This window comes from Clytia hemisphaerica, unplaced genomic scaffold (assembly GCF_902728285.1).
Source record: "Clytia hemisphaerica strain Z4C2 unplaced genomic scaffold, Clytia hemisphaerica genome assembly, whole genome shotgun sequence".
Taxonomy (NCBI): domain Eukaryota; kingdom Metazoa; phylum Cnidaria; class Hydrozoa; order Leptothecata; family Clytiidae; genus Clytia; species Clytia hemisphaerica.
This window is the reverse complement of record NW_027103582.1, coordinates 421,789-443,029: the sequence shown is the minus strand read 5'-3', so window position 1 is coordinate 443,029 and position 21,241 is coordinate 421,789. Positions and strand designations below refer to the sequence as shown.

Here is a 21,241-nt window from a genome sequence, read left to right as displayed (position 1 = left end):
TCCAAAAAAATTCTATTTGTTCTTTCATATTATGATTACAAAGAATCAACCGAAAAATAAAAAGACGAAACAAACAAACAAAAACGAACAAAAATTCCAACGTAAAAAAATTCAATGAAATAAAATTCTATGCAATAAGAAAATAGTACTCCACTATCAAATAATGAGTGGAAATAAATAAATTCCTTCACCTTTGACTCGCGTCCAGTCTCCTAACATCGAGAAGAATCTTTGAAAGCGAATTTAAGCATCGGTAGATAATCCGCGAACGTGTAAAGGTTTCCTGCAGCCTCCGTTCACGCCACGGTTCTTTTCTAATGGCTAACCTGAAAGCAAGGGAGGTATGCCCGCTGGATCTGCTTTACTTCTGAAACGAATATCCGCTTGAGTTCTCGTTCTAGAAGCAAATCCGATCTTTGCACTGCACACGTCTACCTTGCTTCTTTCTAATCCTGCCAAAAGGTCATGGTGCGAACGGAGGCTGCAGGAGACCCGTGTTCGTGGTCGCAAATATATATCCATAGATACCTAACTATCGCGTAGACGAACAGAAATGTTTGTGAAAATACGAAACGCGATTGGTTGAAACTCATATAAACAATAAATTTCTGCTCGAAACAAAGTGACAATCCGACAACACATAAACACCACCATAGTATTCTAATCCAATATATTCTGCTAACATCCAAAATACGTAGTTCAGGGTAAACGTAATCTTTTAAGTTCAACAACCATTTAATGCCCTAAAAGCACGATTGAAGTACAATTTATGATATGCAACACTGGAGAGTCTTCTGAGAACTTTAAAAATTTTCCACCCAATACGTCACTTAAACAACAGAAAAAGTGACGTATTGGGTGGAAGAAGAACAGAAAAGTTGCATAATTTCGTGAAGTCATTGCAGTGGTGCATATCATGAATACAAGTTCATGTATATATATTTTTTCTGCGACGGAGACGGTCAGTTTCTGATTTGTCTTCTAGATCCTGGTCAACTGAGAACTGTTTCAGTAAACAAACGCTTTTAACGACCTCGATTTTGCGGGGCAAAACTGCGGGTTATTCCAAAAATGTTCAGTTACTCCACCGTCCTCAAAAGTGCAGATACATAAATTTTCTCTACCAAGAACGAAAAATAAAAACAAACAGTAATTGCAAGAGCTTGGAGTCGGCAGAATATCTGGGTAGGTTAGCTATAAAAATATATAGAAGTATTTTCCCCCGCTTTTTTAAAAATATATCTTATTTATAATACCTTTGAATAAACAATAATATAAGATTCAAAAAATTAGTGTTCTATCCAAAACAAATAAGAATTTTTTATAATAAGAATTTTTCTGTAAAGTGCATCCTAGCTATCTATCGTTCTGGTTCGTTTTGTCCAATAAAGACGTGTCGAAGATCTAATTTCTTTTAAGGTGTGGCAAGAAATTCAACCAGTGAGTTGATGAGAGTTGATTCACCAAAACAAAGCAGACATATTTGATCTGAAATATCTGCAACAATTTTACAGAGTTAGAAAAAATTAATAAATTAAAACGAAAAAAAAAATATTCCTCTTTTCATATAGAAATTTTAGTGCAATTGTGTCAAGAAACGTCGTCGTAATTCATTACGTAATCCTGTGTGTATCTATCATAAGAGCTCTTATAATGATGTTTTGAGATGAATTTTGGCGTGGAAATTAGCCAATCATGTACAAGAACGTATCTATCAGCCCGACAAGTTTGGAGGCTAGGTCGTGACAGTCCCCTCACAAACTAAACAATCTTTCACTTTGTGAAGGGACCTTTCTGGATCTGAAGTTGCCTTGAAACTCGACAATTACTCACGCAACCCAAGAAACGGGGAGAGAACACCTGACATTAGATCACCACTGATACCATTTCTTCTTTTGAAATTTGTCCGCGAGCGCTTGGGCAGCCGAAGCGTACGAGCGGGCGTTTTCATTCATTGCTGCCGTTTTGTCTTCAAGAACACTGAGCTTCTCACCACGCTCGATCAAAGCCTGTAGGTGACAAAAAAGAAAAGGAAGGTCAAGAACTGATATCCGTATCATGATTTATTTTCCTTTACCTTATATTTTGAGAAAAAACTGGGAAAAAATTGGATTTTACTACTTACTGGAATATAAACATTCCAATAAAATCTTGTTGCTAATATTGAAAGCAATAAAATACGAACCCCTCTCACAATTTTTGGATTTTTAAGTATACCTAGTATAATTTTACAGTCAACCCTCACAAAACCCTCCTAAATTTTTTGCAACCCAGTGAAATCTAGTTCTCTCCAATGGGCTTTTCCAGAAAAAAATTGAATATGGGGTGGAGCATTTTTTGGAAATTTACCTCCGGGCATTGCAACTTTTGACCCCCGGACAGTAGGTGTAGCCCCCCGGACAAGCATTAGTTGACCCCCGGGACAATCAAAATTACCCTCAAACAGAGCAAAATTGACAAGGCAAATTTTGTAAATTTTCACTACCCCCAGACACTATATCCTTCACCCCCCCCCATGTACTAACATTTTCTGGAAGAGCCCAATCTCATTCCAATGGGCTTTAGACACGTTCTTATGAGCACAAGGAGAGGACAGAGTAATCTAGGAATTGCATGACTTTTAACCACGACAAAAATATCACTTACCATTTTAGCACGACTGATGACGTCATTCGAATTCTCCACTTGCTGTTGAAGGTGGCTCATCCCGCGTCCTGGAATGTATTCCGCTACCCTTGACCCGCTGTTTCCGCTCTTATCTCCAACTGAGAGTAAATATAGTAAAACAATAGACGATATCGGCTTTCCGAATTCCCCCCGAATGATTACCCATGATGCATTGCGCAAACAAATTCAGTAAGTCAATTTTGTCCGTGAATTTTTTTGCGCAATGCATCATGGGTAATCATTCGGGGAGAATTTCGTTAAGCCGATATCGTCTATTGAAGGATTAAAATTGGAAAAAACACGGCTATAAAATTCAAATACCGTATTACTTCGAATAAACGCCCGGTGTGTTTGTTTAATTTTTTCGATTTTAGGAGGTGCGTTTATTCGAGGGGGCGTTTAAAAGAAGGGGACGTTTATTAAAGTATTTTAGTCTATAGTCAAATATTTAGAGCAAATATACCCTTTGTTTTAGTTCTTTATCAGGATTCTAGTGCAAAATTTCTTTGGTTCAACGACTAAAATTGCATCGAAAACTGCTCTGGTTACAAGAAATAACTAAAATCTTCCTTTTCAAACCCAGTTAACACTGGTATTGAAATTGAAGTATTAAAGTCACACGTTTCTAATAAACGCCCCTCTCCTAAAGGGGCGATTATTCGAAGGGTGTTTATTTGAGGGGGCGTTTATTAAATAAGTTTTTTTTCGAAGTAATACGGTAACACTTTTTAAAGGCGATGTAGCTCATCACACGATAATGAAAACAAAACATGGAGCTTACAAAGTTCTTCTCTGTCCAGACTTGATGGTGCGGATGTGAAGAAACTTTCGATGAAACCTTTTGGTCGTTGTTCGGGTAATCCACACAATTTGAACAAACACCCATAACCGTCCACGAAACTCTCCCTGAAAGTAAGAAGAGAATGTAAATATCTTTCTTTAGTCAGTTTGATTCACATAAAATAGCTGGTTTTCGTAATTGCCATAACATCCCGGCGATTTGATATGTATAACACACAAAAAGACAATGTCTAAACGTCGGAAAAACGAACACTAGGAGAAACAAAAAGCTGAAAGAAATTGCAACAACTCGAAAAAGGAGAGAGGGGAAGGTTTTCATATCTATATAGTATTATAGTTTTAAAATAGAAAATGGTGGAATTACTCTTTTTCTTTGGTGAAAGCGATCCGTTGAATCTCGGTGGGAGTTGTGAGGAAGGTCGCTTCTCCTCCCTTCCCTACTGTGAATGTTCTGATCATTCTGAAAAAGAAAAAAAGTTCTAACTGTAAACAAACTTTTCTTTGATCCAGTGAGTGGGTGGACTGCTGTTAAAATCAGAAAATTTACAGAAAATCGTCTGCTCGATTCCTAGAAAAGTTTACAGATTTAAGAGTCTTTACATAGTTATAAATATGCGATAAACGTAACTTAAAGAAAATTCTGCCATTATGGAATCTGTAGACTAGAGACAAATTTTCACGCTTCCATAATCGAAGTCACGTTAAAATAGATGAACCATAACTAACAGAGAACCTTTAAAAACAATAACACTTACCTGTAATCTGCCAGTGAGATACCACATTCAACGTCTAGTAAGGGTCGTAATGAAGGTAAGCTGTATATCTTGATATGACCGTCAGTGTTCAAACAACTTATGCAGTTGCCACCTGTGAAATAGTAAGAAAAAGTGGTGTAAGTATGGAGAGATATGTTTTCATTTTGTTAGAGATTCGATTGTATATGTAAGATACGTAATCATTTTGTTAGAGATTCGACAGCTATCATAATACACCTTTTTACGGTTAGTTGCTTCGTATAAAAAGTCACCAAAATTTCGAGTAAACAAACCATCTCATTGGCTAAAAGCAAAAACATAAACAAAAAAATGTCCAGAGTAAGAGCACAGAAAGCACATTTTTCTCGGGAGTTTCTAAACGCCGACCAGTAATGACGACCACGACCGGCGACCACGACCAGCGACCAGATTTGGGTTATCGAGTTTTTTCTCTTTCTCCAGCGTAGAGTGTTTGTTCTCTCCTAATCATTTGAATATATTTAATATTGGAGAGTAAGCTCGCCCCTGTCTCATCCAATTAAAGCCACGTGTCCAATACGTAAAACAACCATTTCGACGCTCTTGGAGCTTGATAATGGTATCAATTTCTATCTTTTTGTATTATCAGCATCAAAATAATAATTAGTGGCACAAGATTTTTTGAAAATGGTTCGAGAGGCTTTGGATTTCATCATCAGATTGTTATTTCTGTCGAAATTAGTCATTTTGTCAGCATAAAGACAATAGAATAATTGATTAGAATCCTCTAAAACTGGCCTTCCCAATTTTTTCCTACTGACAAGTTCTATCTATTCATACTAAATGCATCTTATTCAGCATAATTAAAATATTTGGTTTAACAAAGCTTACAAACATACTTAATGACCATGTCAATATTTTTGTCAAATAGTGTCACTTTGTCAAGAAAATGACTGGTTACTTCAAAGGTCACTTTTTAGTATTCTGAGGACTTGATTTAAACATTCTCTACGGTGGAGATAACAGATAAACTCGATAATCCAAATTTATCTGGTCGCCGATCGTGGTCGCTGGTCGTTGTCACCATTTCTGGTCGATGTTTAGAAACTCCCATTTTTCTCATACTTGTGCACATTTTTTATGATTTTGCATTTAGCCAATGGGATGGTTTGTTTACTCGAAATTTTGGTGACCGTTTTCCGGTTATCCGAAACGGATAACCGGAAAAAGGTGTATTACTACATATAATATACTAAGGTATCGGAACATTTCGTGTCGACGATAAAAAATATCTTGTGCTGTAATATTTTTTGGAACAGATTTTTCCGAAAATTTCATTTTCAGTAAACTTCAGTACCACATCTTTGTTCTTTTTGATTGATAAACAAAAAGTACCTTCGACAATCATAGTATCTGCTTTGACGATGAAGTGATCCCCGACCACCGGCTCAACTGCGTGCAACGTCTTAAAAGTCGGCAGCGTCCGCACTTTGATTTGTTTTTCCGTTGTCACAGCAACATGTTGCTTAGCGTTCGTCTCAACGTTCAGGTTGGAGATATTGGTTCGATTGGCGTCAGGGTTAGCGCTGTCTTTATCCCTCCAGAAGTTGAAGGGCGGCATGACGATGTTTCCACAGCGGTCCATGAGTGTGATATCGAGTACACAGTGATTGTGGTTCAGTACAGTTCCTTCGAAGTATTTAACAAAAAATGCATTATCATGTTACATTAAAAGGGTATAAAAAGACTCTTCAACTTGAAAATGTTAAACTTAAACAAAAACGCGAATGCCTAAATGTCTAAGGGTGTCAGCAACAAGTTGTAGACCTTTTTAAAAAATTTCACCGTATCTAAATTGGAAGATCGTCAAGAAATATTACCCGTGCAATTAGAGAGGACAGGTTGCGATAATCTTTGTTCTTGTGTTGGCACACTTAAGGCCACTAAAGCGACGGTACCGAGACTGGTTCCAACCCAAAGTGATGGACATTGAACTCCACCTGGAAAAGAAGAAGGAGCTCTATTGTTTTAAAACCAATAATTTGCAAGACTTAAGAGGTCTTTCACAAAAATATGTAACTTGGAATCCTTATTGAAAATAACGACGGAAAACACATTTCAACAAATTTTAAGTCCCCGTCCACACATTGAAATAAATTGTCTCTGATTACCGTTCTTCCTGGTGTAAGTAGAGCCAAACATGAGAGCTTGGATGGATCCTGCTGCAGGAGCAACGATGGGTGACAAAGTTTGCCCGTCCTCCGTATCTTTGCCATTCCAACTGCTTGTACTGTGTAAGGAGGTGCGTTTGCCTAACTTTGAGTGTTCATCTTTCCTGTCAATCTTGGAGTTCCGGTGATCTCCCTTTCGCCTATCCGTATGGAATTTCTTACGGTCGGAGATGTCACCGTTAAAAAGATCACGTGATTCGCTGAGGTTTGGGGAGAGCGGGTTGCTTTTGGTTTGATGAAGAGGTGTTTTGACGGCTGCTGGTATGGAGAGCTCCGTCCACTCGCCTTGTACTGTGGAAAGAATATACATACAGGATGAAACATTGTATGAACATAACGAGAGTTAAAATATCGAAAGGTTTTTTTTTTGTTTTCTTCGAAAATATATTTTTGAAGCTTTTGAGTTTATTTGCTTCACAATGATATTACTGCCATAGATTTTCATAATGGGTAAACAAACAACTTGAAGAAAATTGAATGAAATTCTGAAACATTTAGTTTTGCTTTTACGGGAGACCAAATTTCGATGAGAGATTCAAAAACAATTATTCTAAACTGAATGACTCACCACCAAGTTCATCAGTCATGCAAACCATGACTGTGCAATGTCGAACGTAATCTACCACTGCTACTCCGATCGAACTCCCAAAAGCAATCCTGAAAGAGCAAAATATTGAATTCTATCTTTTGGTGTAGTTTGCATACGAACCCACCCGTTCAGTACTAGGCAAGTGCACCTTATACTGGATTTCCGATTTTTAATTTCCGAAGCTGTGCTTGTCTGTTTGGAAGGTAAATATAACACGAAGTTTGTTTTTATTTAAAGATAGGGATTGCAAATCAGTTGCATTCATGTTGGGTTCTTATTTTTTATTATACTTCTCAACTTCAAAGCAGTTCTTTTTGTTGTGTGAAATTTTATTTATTTTTCTTTCAAAATAACGACCTCGCCAAGTGCTCCTAGTCTATTTCACTTCAGTCTACGTCGTCAAAAACTATCAAAAAGTTCAGTCGGAAGTTTAATCTAGTCTAGGTCGAACCTGTTCCTATTCTAGTAGATGTTTATGTGTAGTAGGGCTTTGCAAATGAGTCGAAACATATTTCTAAATTCAACCTTAAACAATTGATTCAGATTGATTCAATCATGGTTTAAATTTAAATTTAATTGGAGACTTACAATCCATAAGATGAACTTTGTGCGAGTGAGATGATGTTCGGCATTGGTTCATTCGCTACTTGTTTACAAATCAAACTCGGTTGAAAGCCGATCGGCCATTTCACTCCCACACTTCGAAAGGGCGGGTGGTATGACACAGGGGCGGAGGAGACCGCCAGTCGATTGTCTGAGGAGGATTTGGTGAGATTGGATTGATCATTGAAAGAGTTGCTTAACAATTCTGTGGGGCTATCGTTGCATTCAACGCCTGCCTCGATACTAAAGTTGATCTCCAGTCTCTGAAAAAAATGAAATTCAGAAAGATTGAATACAATCACTAAAAGCCTAGACCAAAGTGCTCATTCTTTTCACCTGAACAATGTCATAAGGTTGTTATTTTAGAACAACTTAAAATTGATGTAAAACATAAAGTCTAACAACTTTTTTAGTTGGAGGGGAGATATTTATAATATCAATCATGGGATATTTGTAAATTTTAGGATAAGACACTACAAATATTTTCGAGAACGATCAGGTATTATGTTATCAGAGAGTGCATCAAATAAGTTTACAGGAGTTTCAATGATATTTTCTTTGTTGGAGAATTGGAAAGTGATGACCAAGAAGCTTGTGGTGACGACTGACAACAACCGACTGTACGGACAGAAACATAAGTGTTGGACAGCGAAAGGGTCATCATAATGCTCTACGCTGGATGTTTTACTGAGGTTGCTGGTTGTGCTCGATTGCCTACTCATAGTGCGGTCGAATAAACGGGCTATCGAGACTTTATGACAAGGAATTAACATATCTGGAACAGAGAAATGATTGAAAGAATAAATCACCGAGCTTTATACAGACCCTGGTCGTAGTTTTTCAATCCCGACTAATCAAAATCTCTGATATGGTATCTCTTTCAAAAAAACTTCGATCAAAAATGGCAGATATAGCTTATTAGTCCAGGTTTTCTAAAAGTCAGTGGACAAAGCCTTTTAAACATCAAAATGATAAACGTTAATAAGTGACTATATAGAAAGATTTCATGGTGGTGAAACCCTATACGCGCAAAGAAGCCACATTCCGATATTTCAAATAATCAAATCAACGAGGAAATCTGAAAAAAAAACGTACTTGAAGTGGCATCCCAAAACTTGATAGTACCATCGCTGTGTCTAAGAGCAAAATAAAGCAAGAAATGAGTCGCTTATGTTTACAGCTACGTTTTTCTTTCTTCTCAAACAGCTCTGAAGATTTACTCATTCATATAAACAACGTCACGAAAAGCACGAGAAATGTCTTACCCTGTGATGATGATTGTAGGGTCTTGACCAATCTCACCGTCCTGGCCACCTGTTAATGGCCAGGGCTGGAATGAAATAAAAACCAGGTTTTAATATGGGAGAGGGAATGTTCAGTGCAGACAGAAAATCATAGAAGGAGACTGTGCTCCAGTTTAATTTGGAGAAATTTGGGAAGTAACCGTGTAAGACACTATTTAGAAATTGGTGTGATTAAAAAGCAATTTTAGCTAAAACTGACACGGGTAACTTCGAAAAAAACTGGTAGTGGTAATGAGAACAACAATAATGAAAATTGTAAGATACCCGTTTTGATTGGTTGGGGTTTTCTTTCTGTGTGACCATAAGATGAAGAGCCATGACCAGGTCATTGGGACATTCAGGTAAGAAGGAGATGCAGGTGACTGGAGATTCATGGATGTCGAATGTATAGGGGAGAGAGAACCAAGAAGGTGCTGGTGAAACAGGTCCAACAAGATCGAAAATGACAATCTCGTTGCGTAAGAGAACGACCAATGCTTGAGGGTCAGGGTGTTCTGTTGGAAAGAAATTGGAATAATGAAAGAAATGTTAAAATGAGCATTGGGATTAAGATATAAACCGAAATGACACCACAAATTTGAGTTCTCCCAGAAACACATCTTGAAACTTGTTTAACTGAACATCATCTATCATCTACACTAACTAACGGCTAGATTTCCTAAGATGATGAGCAAACTGGAATTCTGCACTAGACAGGAAAAGTATAAGCTTACCGGTGGGCCATGGCGAACCAAGTAGACATTGGAAATCAATAACTTGTTCTGATAGCAACAAACTTTTTGATCTTCCCTTCATAACGGTCAATCCTTTGTTCTTGTTACCGTATGGCATACCACCTGAGAAAATGGTGATCGGTAACTCCCTGCAAAGAGATGAGGAAATAAAATAGTGTAAGATTTCTGAACGTCAAGGCGTCAAAGCAAGTGATGGACCAAGTGGTAAAAGTCGTAAGCGCTCCAATGCAGGGGATGGTGGTTCGAGTCCCCGCTCATTCCAATGTCTCGTTTAGTTCAAAGATAGCCATCAAGAGGACAAACTCTACGCACGAGATAAGATTCCAAAATAAAGTGTGTAGTTTGTCGAGACAAAATCACTTCAAACAAAAACTAGCAGAACAAAAAACAGCGTGATAAAAATTTCTTACCCTTGTTTACTAGCGAGCCATTCTAATTTGAGAATAGGGCAGCATATTGTAGTGTTATGATTACCTCCCGTCTTATTAGTGGCTAAGAAGTAAAAAGATAAGTTATGATAATTTCAAAATCAAATACTTTTAGCCCTTAATTTATCTCCTTCTGGTGTTTTGCACAAATGTCGAAAAAGAAATTGGCTTCTGCTCATCCTCTGACGTAAAACGTTTTTATTTCAGAAGTATGAAGGTCAAGATCAGACTTTTCGTCAAAACAACGTAAAAACAGATAAAGGCAAGTTTCCTTTACGACTTTTTGATCCTTGCAGATCTCTGTCAAGTCTAAAAGATACCACACGTTTGATAGCGAGAGTACATGGTACGAATGATCAATCAATTTTGAATATAAAAGACTGCCGAGATGATCAGCTCAAATGTACATTATCAATCACAATATCATTACAATATCTTCTGACATTACATCACGGACCCAACAGCTGATTGGTTGCAAGTGACGTAAAATCAGTCAATGCGTCACTTTTAACCAATCAGCTGTTGGGTCAAGGAAGACATTGCAATGGTGCATATCATGAATACCATGAGGCATTTGTTTTTCTTCAGGTTTCTTTCCATTCTTGTAATTCCAGGTGGAGAGGCTGCCATCCCAATGTCCCGTCATAAATTGTCGTCCTTCCATATGCCATGTCGCACATGTTACGTATTGTGAACTCTGAAAGAAGCGAACAGAATAATTGGTCACCCTCCCTAGTTCTTGAACATTTTGAAAGTCTTTTAGAGAGGTTCAAATCCATGTCTTCTTTATATGGAAAGCTGTATCACTTTTTGAGTTGGTTTTTGCGATTCATAATTTAAATAATTTAAATTCGCAGGCCACCGTTAGGACACATGGGCCTCTATGAATCGCTCATACATTTTGGGTTAATTACTACATTGTTATAATATAGACAGGTATGCAACATTAGTGACACTTTCAATCATATTCAAACTTTTTATCTTTCCAGGCTACACTAAGGGTCTCTTGAAATTCTTGAACTGAGGGTGAGTTGACTTCTTTTGAAGGCAAACTATTCCACTGCTTAATGCCCCGATAGTATAGGGAGTTAGTGGAATTTTGGTGCAATCGTTTATGAGAACATGGCCTTCCAGGAATTCAAGCTGTATTTTCTTTAAGGGAATTCGTTTGTTTTATATTGGTTTGGGTAGTTTTGTTTTCATTTTCAAGTAAAACTTAAAACGACCTCACCCCTTCTCTGCAACCTTAATTAGTTGCTCAATTTTGCGATATTTTCAATTAAAGTATCATCATTTATCATGAAAGTTTGTGAGTCACGCGATTTGTATTTCCCGAGAAAAAAAAAGGATCTATTTCACTTCGCAATAAAAAGGTTTAGTTAGATTGAAAACAAGGAAATTATCTCATAGTTGGCTTAACACATCTCTCTATATCATGTTTTAATTTACGATAAATGAGAAGAATTCTTTCAAAATTATATTAATTTTCGACGACAAAATAGAAAAAGAATATTTTAATCTATATCCCCTCCTTCTTTCAAAGGTAATGTATTATGTTCGTTTAGCTCATGTTATGAAGAATATTTCTGGTGTCAATTAAAAAACGCTTTTCGCTTCCCCTTTTTTTAAAATTAAAATACAAAGTTGCGAGGAAGGGAAAAGAAGATATCGGAAGTTTTGACATCAAAACAAATTGTGCAAAAAAAACCCCAGTCTTGTTTGATGTTCAGATGGGTTGAAATTTTCGTTCGGGATCTCTCACAACGGATTGCTGGGCAAATAACAGCAGGACAGACTCCAAAATATCATTTGATTGAAATCAGAAGAAACTTCTATTGCATTGGATGGAAATCAAAGTGAATCAAAATAAGAAGGAGAAAGATTGGCACGTTTTATCTACTCGAAATTTAGGGGAGAGAGAGGTGAAAGAAACCATTCCTCGTGTGCAAGATGAATCAGGACAAACTACAGATCGGTTTGAACATACTCTCCTACATACTCCTTATCACAACAAACTTTCTGAACTGGATGTTATTCAAGTTTGCAATCACCAAGAAACAGAAAGAAATAAACAAAGGCTCGCGTAGAAAATCCAAAACCATTCTCAAAGGTATTTCAATGAGTTTGCTGGCATATACTCTCACATCCACCATCACCAATCTACACCATACCTTACAACACCATCTGAAATATGTTCAATTGGAGACTCTCTACACCATGGATGTCTTGATCAATGAAACTTTTTACATCTTAGTAACGTCACAAGTAGCCTTGTTGCTCTTCCATCGATACAACCACATGGTGTCGCAGGCTATCGGTCGAGAAGCATACATCAAGAGAGGTTGCTGTTACATTTTGTCTTTATGCATCATCAGTGCAATTCTTCTGATGGCTGAAATATTTGCTTATCTGAAGATCTTGGAACCGTTCTTCCATATATTCTCCATACTGATAAATACATCCATGTTTTTAGCCATTTTGTTTGTCTTATTATACGCTATCGTCGGAACAAAGAAGGAAATTAAAAACAGATACAAAGGTTTCATTCTAACTTGGAACACTTTAAATGGGCAGTTCTTGTACGTGACCTTGTTTATCATTTACTTTTCTTTCAAAGTATTGCGAGAAAGCGGGTCAACGGATACCTTAAAACCCATCAAAATTGTATGGAATTTTTATTTCTTGATTTTATTGGTTCTTTATTACACCAACGATCGTAACTTCCGCTCGTATGTCAAAAAGCGAACGTTGCGCGGGCCGCCAGTCGTGCCTATTGAGAGTGCGAAATCTGCACGCAAGAGAAAGCGTACGAGAGGTTCGGCAACGTTCACGCTTTGTTCTCGATGTAAATTACCACAGTTCAAAGATAACGAGGCATCGTCGTCATCGAGTCAAGTGGTTTGCGAGCGTTGCGGACAAGAAGAGAACGAAGAGAACGAAGAGATTGACCGCTATTCAGTCATCAGTCAACTCGAAGGTTTAGAGCTTCGAAGAAAAGACATCTCAACACCGGTCAAATTACTCATCACGTCAGCTTTTCACATCAAAGCAGCGCATGGGATTTTAGCTAAGGAGAATGTAGTAGCCACCCACTGGAAAAAAGTTTCACTGAAAAAGCGTAGTAAATCGCAACAAAACTGTTCGAATGAAGGGGCAAGTAGTGGGAGACATTCGTTAGGAGTAAGGAGTCAGAGTGATCAACATATTGTCTCTTATGGGACGTAATCAGACATTTTCGGCCAAATTGTGTGTATTTTGAATAGAATACATTTTCAAGTATGCATTGACAGTAGGATGTGTGAAAGTGACTCTCTCTCTCTTTCTCTTTCTCTCCCCGACTTACTCCTTATAACAATAATTTTTCTGAACTGGATGTTATTCATGTTTGCAATCACCAAGAAGGAAAGAAATAAACAAAAGCTCGCGTAGAAAATCCAAAACTATTCTGAAGGGCATTTCAATGAGTTTGCAGAAAACAAAGTTTAAAAGAAGTATTATCTTCCTGAATGAATCCAATTGTTGTGAATTAAGCTATTCCGAAAATCTCTAAAAAACCTCTCATTTTCCGGCAAAATAGAAAGAAAACGTACCTGTTCTAAGGAATAGGATTGAAAAATCTTTTTACTTCTCAAATCCCACACAACACAAACTCCGCTTTCGAAATTCAGTAAGAGCTGAAATCAAAGAGAATTGAAGATTAATATTTTCCTTATATCAATAGTCGAAGATTCCCTTTCCCCTTTCAGCTGATTACCCGAAGGTAGGGGAGGGTGTCACTCTTTTCCCTGGGTTTCTCTCCTTACTCTTGATTCTTCTCTTTGATTGTCGAGCATCAAGCAGAGAGACATGAAGTACCATTTCAGAATCTTTGGAATAAACCGGCTGGGGATGCTCTGCATTCGTGCAACAGCTTCATTTTGGGAATTATACCAATTTAAATTTGTGATAAAATGTTCCGGTTCGTCAACCAAAATGCTTCATTTATTTGTTAGCCTTTTAATTTCTTCATACCAGCTTACAGCTTCATAGTGAGCAATGGGTCTCTACCCCCCCCCCCCCCTTAGCGCTTAAACGACTTACCCACTGAGAAAACTACCATTCCAGTGTTTCATAGAAACAAATTGTGCATAATATTAGTCAATTATAATAATTTAACATTCTGAACTTCTGAAGTGAAGATGTATTTTTATGAAATTTCAGAAAGTCAGTAATAAAAAAAAACTTGAAAAAAAAAACAAGCTTAATATGGGACATCACAAAATGTTATTATAATACTTTACTCCTCTCTATGAAGGTCTACCCCCCCCCAACCTTTCCTCTTACCTCTATAAGGTCATTTTCTATTTTCCCTTGGTGATTTTTAGAAGGCACACAATGAGATTTTTTAACGTGAATTGCTTAAAGGTTAAACATGTCCAATGGTTTGCAACAATATATACCTTGTTCGAATCTTGAGGGTTGGATTGAATTTGGGTGACTGGGCCTGGATGAGTTTTGCACGACCTAAAAAAAAAAATTCATCAAATTAGGTGTATGAGTTTCAATGGACACAATCAATCGATATATCAAAGAAAAGGTTCTCCAGATAGGCAGAGATAGGCCACATTTGTATGTTACAAATTCAGCTTGTCTCTCCAAGGATCATTCGACTTGCCAAAATTTAGTCTTATGTCTTATTTAGTCTAGGTCAGGTTTTGGAGGTCTATATATTGAAAACTCTCAGATCTAATTTTCGGATCCCAGGGACAAAACAAACAGTACAAGAATATTGACCAACTTACAATACCCATGCCAGAAGAAAATCTGTTTCAGTATTAATTTTTTCAAATGATGTTTTTCACGATTTGTGAATATGGTATTAATCATCACATAAGACAAGATTCTTATCTGAAAAATGTTCACAAAAAAAAAGAAGCTTACACATCAATGACGTGGTTCCAAGAAATGACGTATCCCGACACTTTAAAAGACTCTACATGTACCATATACGTATTTCCTCGTTCAGTACCCACGTACAACCATTTCGATAAGAAGGGGTTGTGTATTGCTGTGATTCTGTGAAAATAAGATCAATGGAGTTCTTAAGACATACAAAAATGTTTCTAGGAATATTAAACTTGCAGTTTTCAAAGTTTTGGGGGCCTTTCACTAGATTTTCAAAGCACAAATCTATGGGTGTGAAATAAGAGATTATTCACATCATTTAAGAAACTTAGTTAAATGTTATAAAATTTTTCCTCCTCCTCCGTACATTAGTTTATTTCCCTTTTATTTTTGAGACGTTTTGGAAAAAGTCCACTTACAATAGTGAGTAAAAGGTCATTAAAGAGTCAAGAAACTTACTTTTCTTTTTTGAAGTTGAGAGATTGGATTAGAGCAGGTTGCTTTTGTCGCAAACTCCAGATATGCAAAGATGCATCATTGCACACACTCACTAAGCCACCCTATAAAAATATTGTTCATAGTTGTAGAAAACTGAAAGTACAAATAAGTTTTTTAAGAAGAATAACTTGTTCAAACTTTGAACTGGTATATCATTCAATCTATGTTGAAAACGTAATAAAATATAGGTGAGTAATTTTTTGTACTCGTATCATATCGTTCGTATAGAGGAGAACCTTTTTTGTTTTTGGCTGATGATCGTTTAAACGTAAACAGCTCTGCGTACAGACGGATCAAAATTATAAGCAAGAAAGTAATAAATGATCATTTCAATATGATTTTATCAATAGATAGTAGTAACTTACTTCATTTATGAGAAATTGAAGATGGGTAACAGAAACATTGGTTTCATGGTAAACATGACATTCGACCCCAGGCCTCCCACATCTAAGGAATAAAATCAATAAAACTTGAATAAGTCTTTTATCTCTTATGGATATATTGAAATTTAAACGAATGAAAGTTTAGAAAATGTTTTCGATTTAAAAGAACAGGACTTACATTCTTATAGCGCCAGTAGCTGTCCCAATCGCCAGCAATTTTTGTACAGAGTCTATGGCCAGGCATGTGGGATGGTAGGGGAAGCCATATCGTGCAACCTGAAACATAAATTTGTAAAGATCTATAGTGGAAACTTTGTGATATTCCTATCCATCTATTATTGTCTTCTCATTCCTCGACTAGCTAGAGATGTTTTTTACTGATTAAAAAAACAGAATAAGTTAGACATTGCAAAAAGATATTATTGGAGAGTCAATATGAAAAATAACCAAGACTTAATATATATACCTTTGAAAGTGTAAATTTGTCGCCAGTCAAACGGTCATTGATATCAGGTTCTGGCTCTGTTGGGCCGTCAGTTTGTGTATTTGTTTGTAGCTGATCGACAATTCTCCGGATCCCAGCAAACTTTTTCATCTTTCAATCTTGTCATTCTTATGATGATTCATTTAGAATGTTTTTGTTCTTTATCTATTTAAGGGTGATACAAATACAAATATTATTGATCTTCAAATGTAACTGAAAGAACACTTCCCAAAGATTAAGTGTTGACAACTAAGATAATTTAGACAAACTTATTTATCAAGAATCTAAGATTGATAAAAATTAAGTGAGAATCATTCCAAAGAACTAAAAAAACATAAACAAATAATTTCATTCAATTCATTGGGACAAAATAGCAGACATATGGTTCTAAAATTATATACTTCCTCCAAACATGAATCACAAATATCAATAAATCATATAACAATAAAAGGGTGAATTCAGTGGTCTCAATTCAGCTTCCTATTCTTCAGACAAAGCTATTATAAACAGACCATAGAACTTTCAATGAACTTTTAAAAATAGTTTGAATGGTTGGAAATTTCAAAGGCTGAGTAGAAGGATCACATACAATAAACGGTTGATTATTGATTGAAATTAGCCTAGGTTTCTGCAACTCTACACTCTTAGACTTGGACAAACCCAGCCTATAGTCATATATGAGCCTGATAATTACAGAGGAATAAGTCTTAGCTATAATCATTGCCAAGATCTTCAATAGACTTATCCTCAATTGTATTCCGAAGACAATCAATATCAAACTACGTTTAAACAAGAATGGTTTCGCTCTGGGCAACTACAATGGCACAAACTCTCTAGTTAATTATTGAAGGGGTGACATTTAAAAATCTGAAAGCTGTGATATGACTTTCATCGATTTAAAAAAAGACTCCATACATCATACAAATTTCTATTGCAAAGACACAAATCCCTGCATATAACATTGTTAGTCCTACACCACTTCACACATCCAGCAGTACCAACCTTAGGTGGGTGGACAATTTCAAGTACCTCGGCTCCTGGGTAAACCCTACTGACAAAGATGTTGGTGTCAGAAAAGCCCTTGCTTTGCAATCACTTAATGGTATAAACAAGATATGGAAATCTAACCTGAATATATCCCTAAAAGTGAAACTTTTTGAGTCCAAAGCAGTGGTGAGCAAAAAAATAATGTGCGCAAATCTGTTTTGCGAATCACGGGAAAGGTGTACTTGCAAGTTCTTAGACAGTTTCTCTGACTGTAAGGCTAAGGAAAAACCTTTTGATAACCAGGGTAGAGATAGCTAAGATTTATGATTGGTTCAGAAATTAATCGTCATCACACTCTTCAATGGCATTTCAATGTTTACAAAATATAGTATAATGTTTTTTTCTACGCTATATTTTCATTTGCAATTCATTTTGAGAGAAAGAAAAACTATAAACATCCATCAATAAAAAAACTTAGAGAGAAGGAGAAAAAAATACTTTAGTGTAATTTTCTTTCAATGGAAAAAATGCATAAAACCCATTTTGCAATTAGCTCGTAATCACATTTGAAAAATTACATTTGTGATCTACCTTAACCCTTTCCGGACGCACGGGCCACTGGGTGGCCCATGAATCGTGTTCTTATATGACGCACGGGCTACCGGGTGGCCCATAGCTTTGTAAAAGATTTTAACAGTTTTCGCGCCAAAATACAATAACATGGTTTTGAATAATGATTTTGAGATAAATTTCCCGTAACCTGCAAAAAACCGCTTTTCGATATCTTGTTTACAACTAGAATTATAAATTTTCAATGTTTGTTGTAAATTTACTCAGGCTAAATCTGTAAGGGAAAAATTGCTCAAAAATTTAGACAAAAAATCACTTTACTCAGATTCTTGGAAGGCTTTTGACATGAAATTTTTTTTACCCGGCCAGTAATTCAATTCTCTAAATCATATTCAAAGTTCAAGGCGTAAAGCAAATGCCTTTAACTCTATTTCTTTATTCAAAGTCAAAAATTTTGCCTTTCCGAAAAAAAATCTGCCGATTTTTCGGTCACGTGATCAGGTGTCAGCCATATTTAAAATTTTTTTTTTGGTATTTCAAAACCCCTATTACATGTGAAAAAAACGAGGTATTACTTATCTTGATATCATTTATCAATCACTTTCTATTGCAATCTTAGTGAAGCAAGTCAAAAATCAAATTTTTGTTTGCGTCATATAGCCGTGAAATCATGCGTCCAGAAAGGGTTAAGTGGATAAATTTTGGCGTGGATTTAATTTGGCGATTGGCCAAAATACGATTTTTGGTGGGGATTTAATTTGGTGATAGATCAATTTCGTAAAATTTGGTGGGGATTTAATTTGGCGAATTGGAAATTTTGTCACACTGAAATGGGTGAAAATTACTCAAATATATATTAAAAAGTTGTGATTTTTCACATAATTCTCTTTGTGTTAAATTTGGCGGGGATTTAATTTGGCGAATTGCCGAATTTGGAAATTTTGGCGAGGATTTAATTTGGCGAATTTTGGCACAATTCGCCAAATTCGCCAAATTTAATCCCCGCCAAAATTTATCCAGTTAAGGTATTTAGTTTTAAATTTTTTACAAATTCCATTTTTCTGGACTACAGTAGAAATTTTAATTTAAGCACTTAAGTGAGTGCCTGTTTCTTGACTTAAAAATTGAGTTTTGACCTTCAGAGACCTGTAGGAGGTCAATACCCGCTGCAGGTGCCCCCTTAGAACCTACCCATTTATTTTCAAGAATTAAAAAGAAGAAATATGTTAAACTCAATTTATTTCCAAGGGGTCCATAATTTTAATTTTGTTTACCATCTTCATCATTTTGATATTTTTGACATAAAAAAAAACAGATTCAAACAGGTTCATATGCTGCCATAGCCCAACCAATGTTGTTGACAAAAAAGAGGTTGACAATTTCTACCAAGTCCTTGGATCGATAACACAAAGAGTACCAAAGCATAACATGCTAATCATTTGTGGAGATTTCTTTTATTGTTAAGTATTCCTGGGGCTCAGCGCCAAAAGGAAATTTAATCCCTGGATTGAAAAAACCTGGAGAAAACCTTTTCCGTACATATAATGTAGCTAAGGAATTTTAAAACATGGAGGTTTTTGTAATTAGACAGTATGATAAAGGTTTGTTATATTTTAGCATAACAAAGACAAATTCAGGAGGTAAGGTAAATTGCGTTACGACTCCTTTTAACCATTTTTCTAATAAAGAATATCTTCAAACTTGACTTCACTGAATTGGCATTATATTGCTGTATATTGAAGTATAATCTTGTAGAAGAAAGATTAAATTTGTTTCTCTTAAAACAGGGTGTCTACGAAATTTTTGTCACCATTTTCAAGGTTTTCAAGGTTTTTTTGGCAAAATTTTAGTTTTTTCAAGGTTTTTTGGACCATTTATTGGGTATTTTCAAGGTTTTTCGGAAGTAAAATTGTAAAATAGTAGGATATATGAGTGTGTGCTGACAAGGTGCATGAAAGGTTACCACCAGTATTTGATCAGAAAAGTGAAAGTGTGCAAGAAATTTTTTAGAGCCTTAGCATAGACCAAAACTTCAGTAAGAACCCAAGCCAAAACAAGACAACTAATACTGTCACAATCATACACTGTCAAGGTTTTAAAGGAATTCTTTCAAATTACATTCACTTTAAAGGTTTTAAAGGTTGTTTAGTCCAATTTCAAGGTTTTCAAGGTTTTCAAGGTCCCGTAGACACCCTGTAAAAACTAAAAATAATTATATTTGCTGATCTCTTAGAACAACCACTTCAAAAAACCATAACATTAGACATAAACTCAATCTGAAAAATCACCAGCGAAGGTAAAAAAAAAATCCTTATTTGGCTGACGGCAAATTACTCTCCTAGGAATAGATCCCCCAAATGATCAAATCAAAACATTAATGTGTGACGCTGTGTGATGTCATAATTACTAATATTTCTTTAAAAGATGCTTTGTTGTCTTTTTAATCTTTAAGTAAACTTGCATATGTTTTGCATATTTTCCAACTAAATCCAACCACTGCTTTTTCGTTCCTGTATTTTTGCATACAGTTAAAGATGGCGGATGGAAAGGCGAATACTGTGGAGTCGTTTAATATCGACATGCGTCTTCTTATTTCGACAAAGCTGTAGGCTGATCTTCGAAATAAAAAATCAAACATAAACAAATACATACCAAAGTTATCAATAAATCACTAAATTGTACTCTCCCTATCACGTCACAGATTGTTGAAATGTAAGAAAAGTGAAGTGGGTTTTATTCAAAAAGAAAACTTTAACGATGTAGTCACTAAAAACTAATTAGCATGCTTTCATTCCAACAGAACGAAGATATCCAAATCAAAACAACATTTAGCACGCAAGGAATTTTTTAGTAGACCTTTTTACCGTGAACCGAAAATAATAAAAAGAATCCGGTTTCCTTTTGAATTTAATGTGACCGCCATACTGGCCATCACGGCGTGTGGCCTCTTAGCGCCTAGAGCAAGTGTTTTTGATAAATAAGGAAGGGGAAACCAGGCTAAGCGCGCAAATTATTTTTATCACGTGACTAGAAGCGTAATAAAGTTGTAAAATTTTAATGATGGACGAGAAAGTTACGTTTCGTGTGCTTTGTAAAACTGCTTATAATTTGGCTGTTTTTTTAATTGAAAGGATTGCAATGTTTATTGAACTTCTAGTTTGATGGATGAACTTGTTTGATAAGAATGATACCAAGAATTTCATTCAGGTTTGTTTTGATTATTTTACGATTTCAACTTTAGAATACGCATGTCGATATTAGACGATTCTACGGTACACGCGTGTTCCAAAAGACAAAACAATGGAACTGCGTCAATCCGTTCAGCTGACCAAAATTACACAAAA

The 21,241-nt window shown here is 36.0% G+C and overlaps 1 protein-coding gene across 1 annotated transcript; it reads right to left on the bottom strand.

The window, feature by feature from the left end:
- Positions 1 to 1,339: 1,339 nt before the first annotated feature.
- LOC136801311 (syntaxin-binding protein 5-like) lies at positions 1,340 to 16,504 on the bottom strand. The gene is made up of 24 exons (XM_067057950.1): positions 16,323 to 16,504; positions 16,035 to 16,132; positions 15,839 to 15,920; positions 15,435 to 15,535; positions 15,012 to 15,146; positions 14,531 to 14,594; positions 13,682 to 13,765; positions 10,656 to 10,788; positions 10,074 to 10,155; positions 9,643 to 9,791; positions 9,194 to 9,423; positions 8,891 to 8,955; positions 8,721 to 8,761; positions 8,162 to 8,400; positions 7,611 to 7,888; positions 7,002 to 7,090; positions 6,374 to 6,724; positions 6,083 to 6,202; positions 5,598 to 5,891; positions 4,224 to 4,335; positions 3,833 to 3,928; positions 3,449 to 3,573; positions 2,647 to 2,765; positions 1,340 to 2,009 (listed from the first exon to the last, which is right to left on the bottom strand). The coding sequence occupies exons 1-24, from the start codon at positions 16,449 to 16,451 to the stop codon at positions 1,872 to 1,874; spliced, it is 3,354 nt and encodes a 1,117-aa protein (XP_066914051.1). The 5' UTR covers positions 16,452 to 16,504; the 3' UTR covers positions 1,340 to 1,871.
- Between the last annotated feature and the right edge of the window lie 4,737 nt (positions 16,505 to 21,241).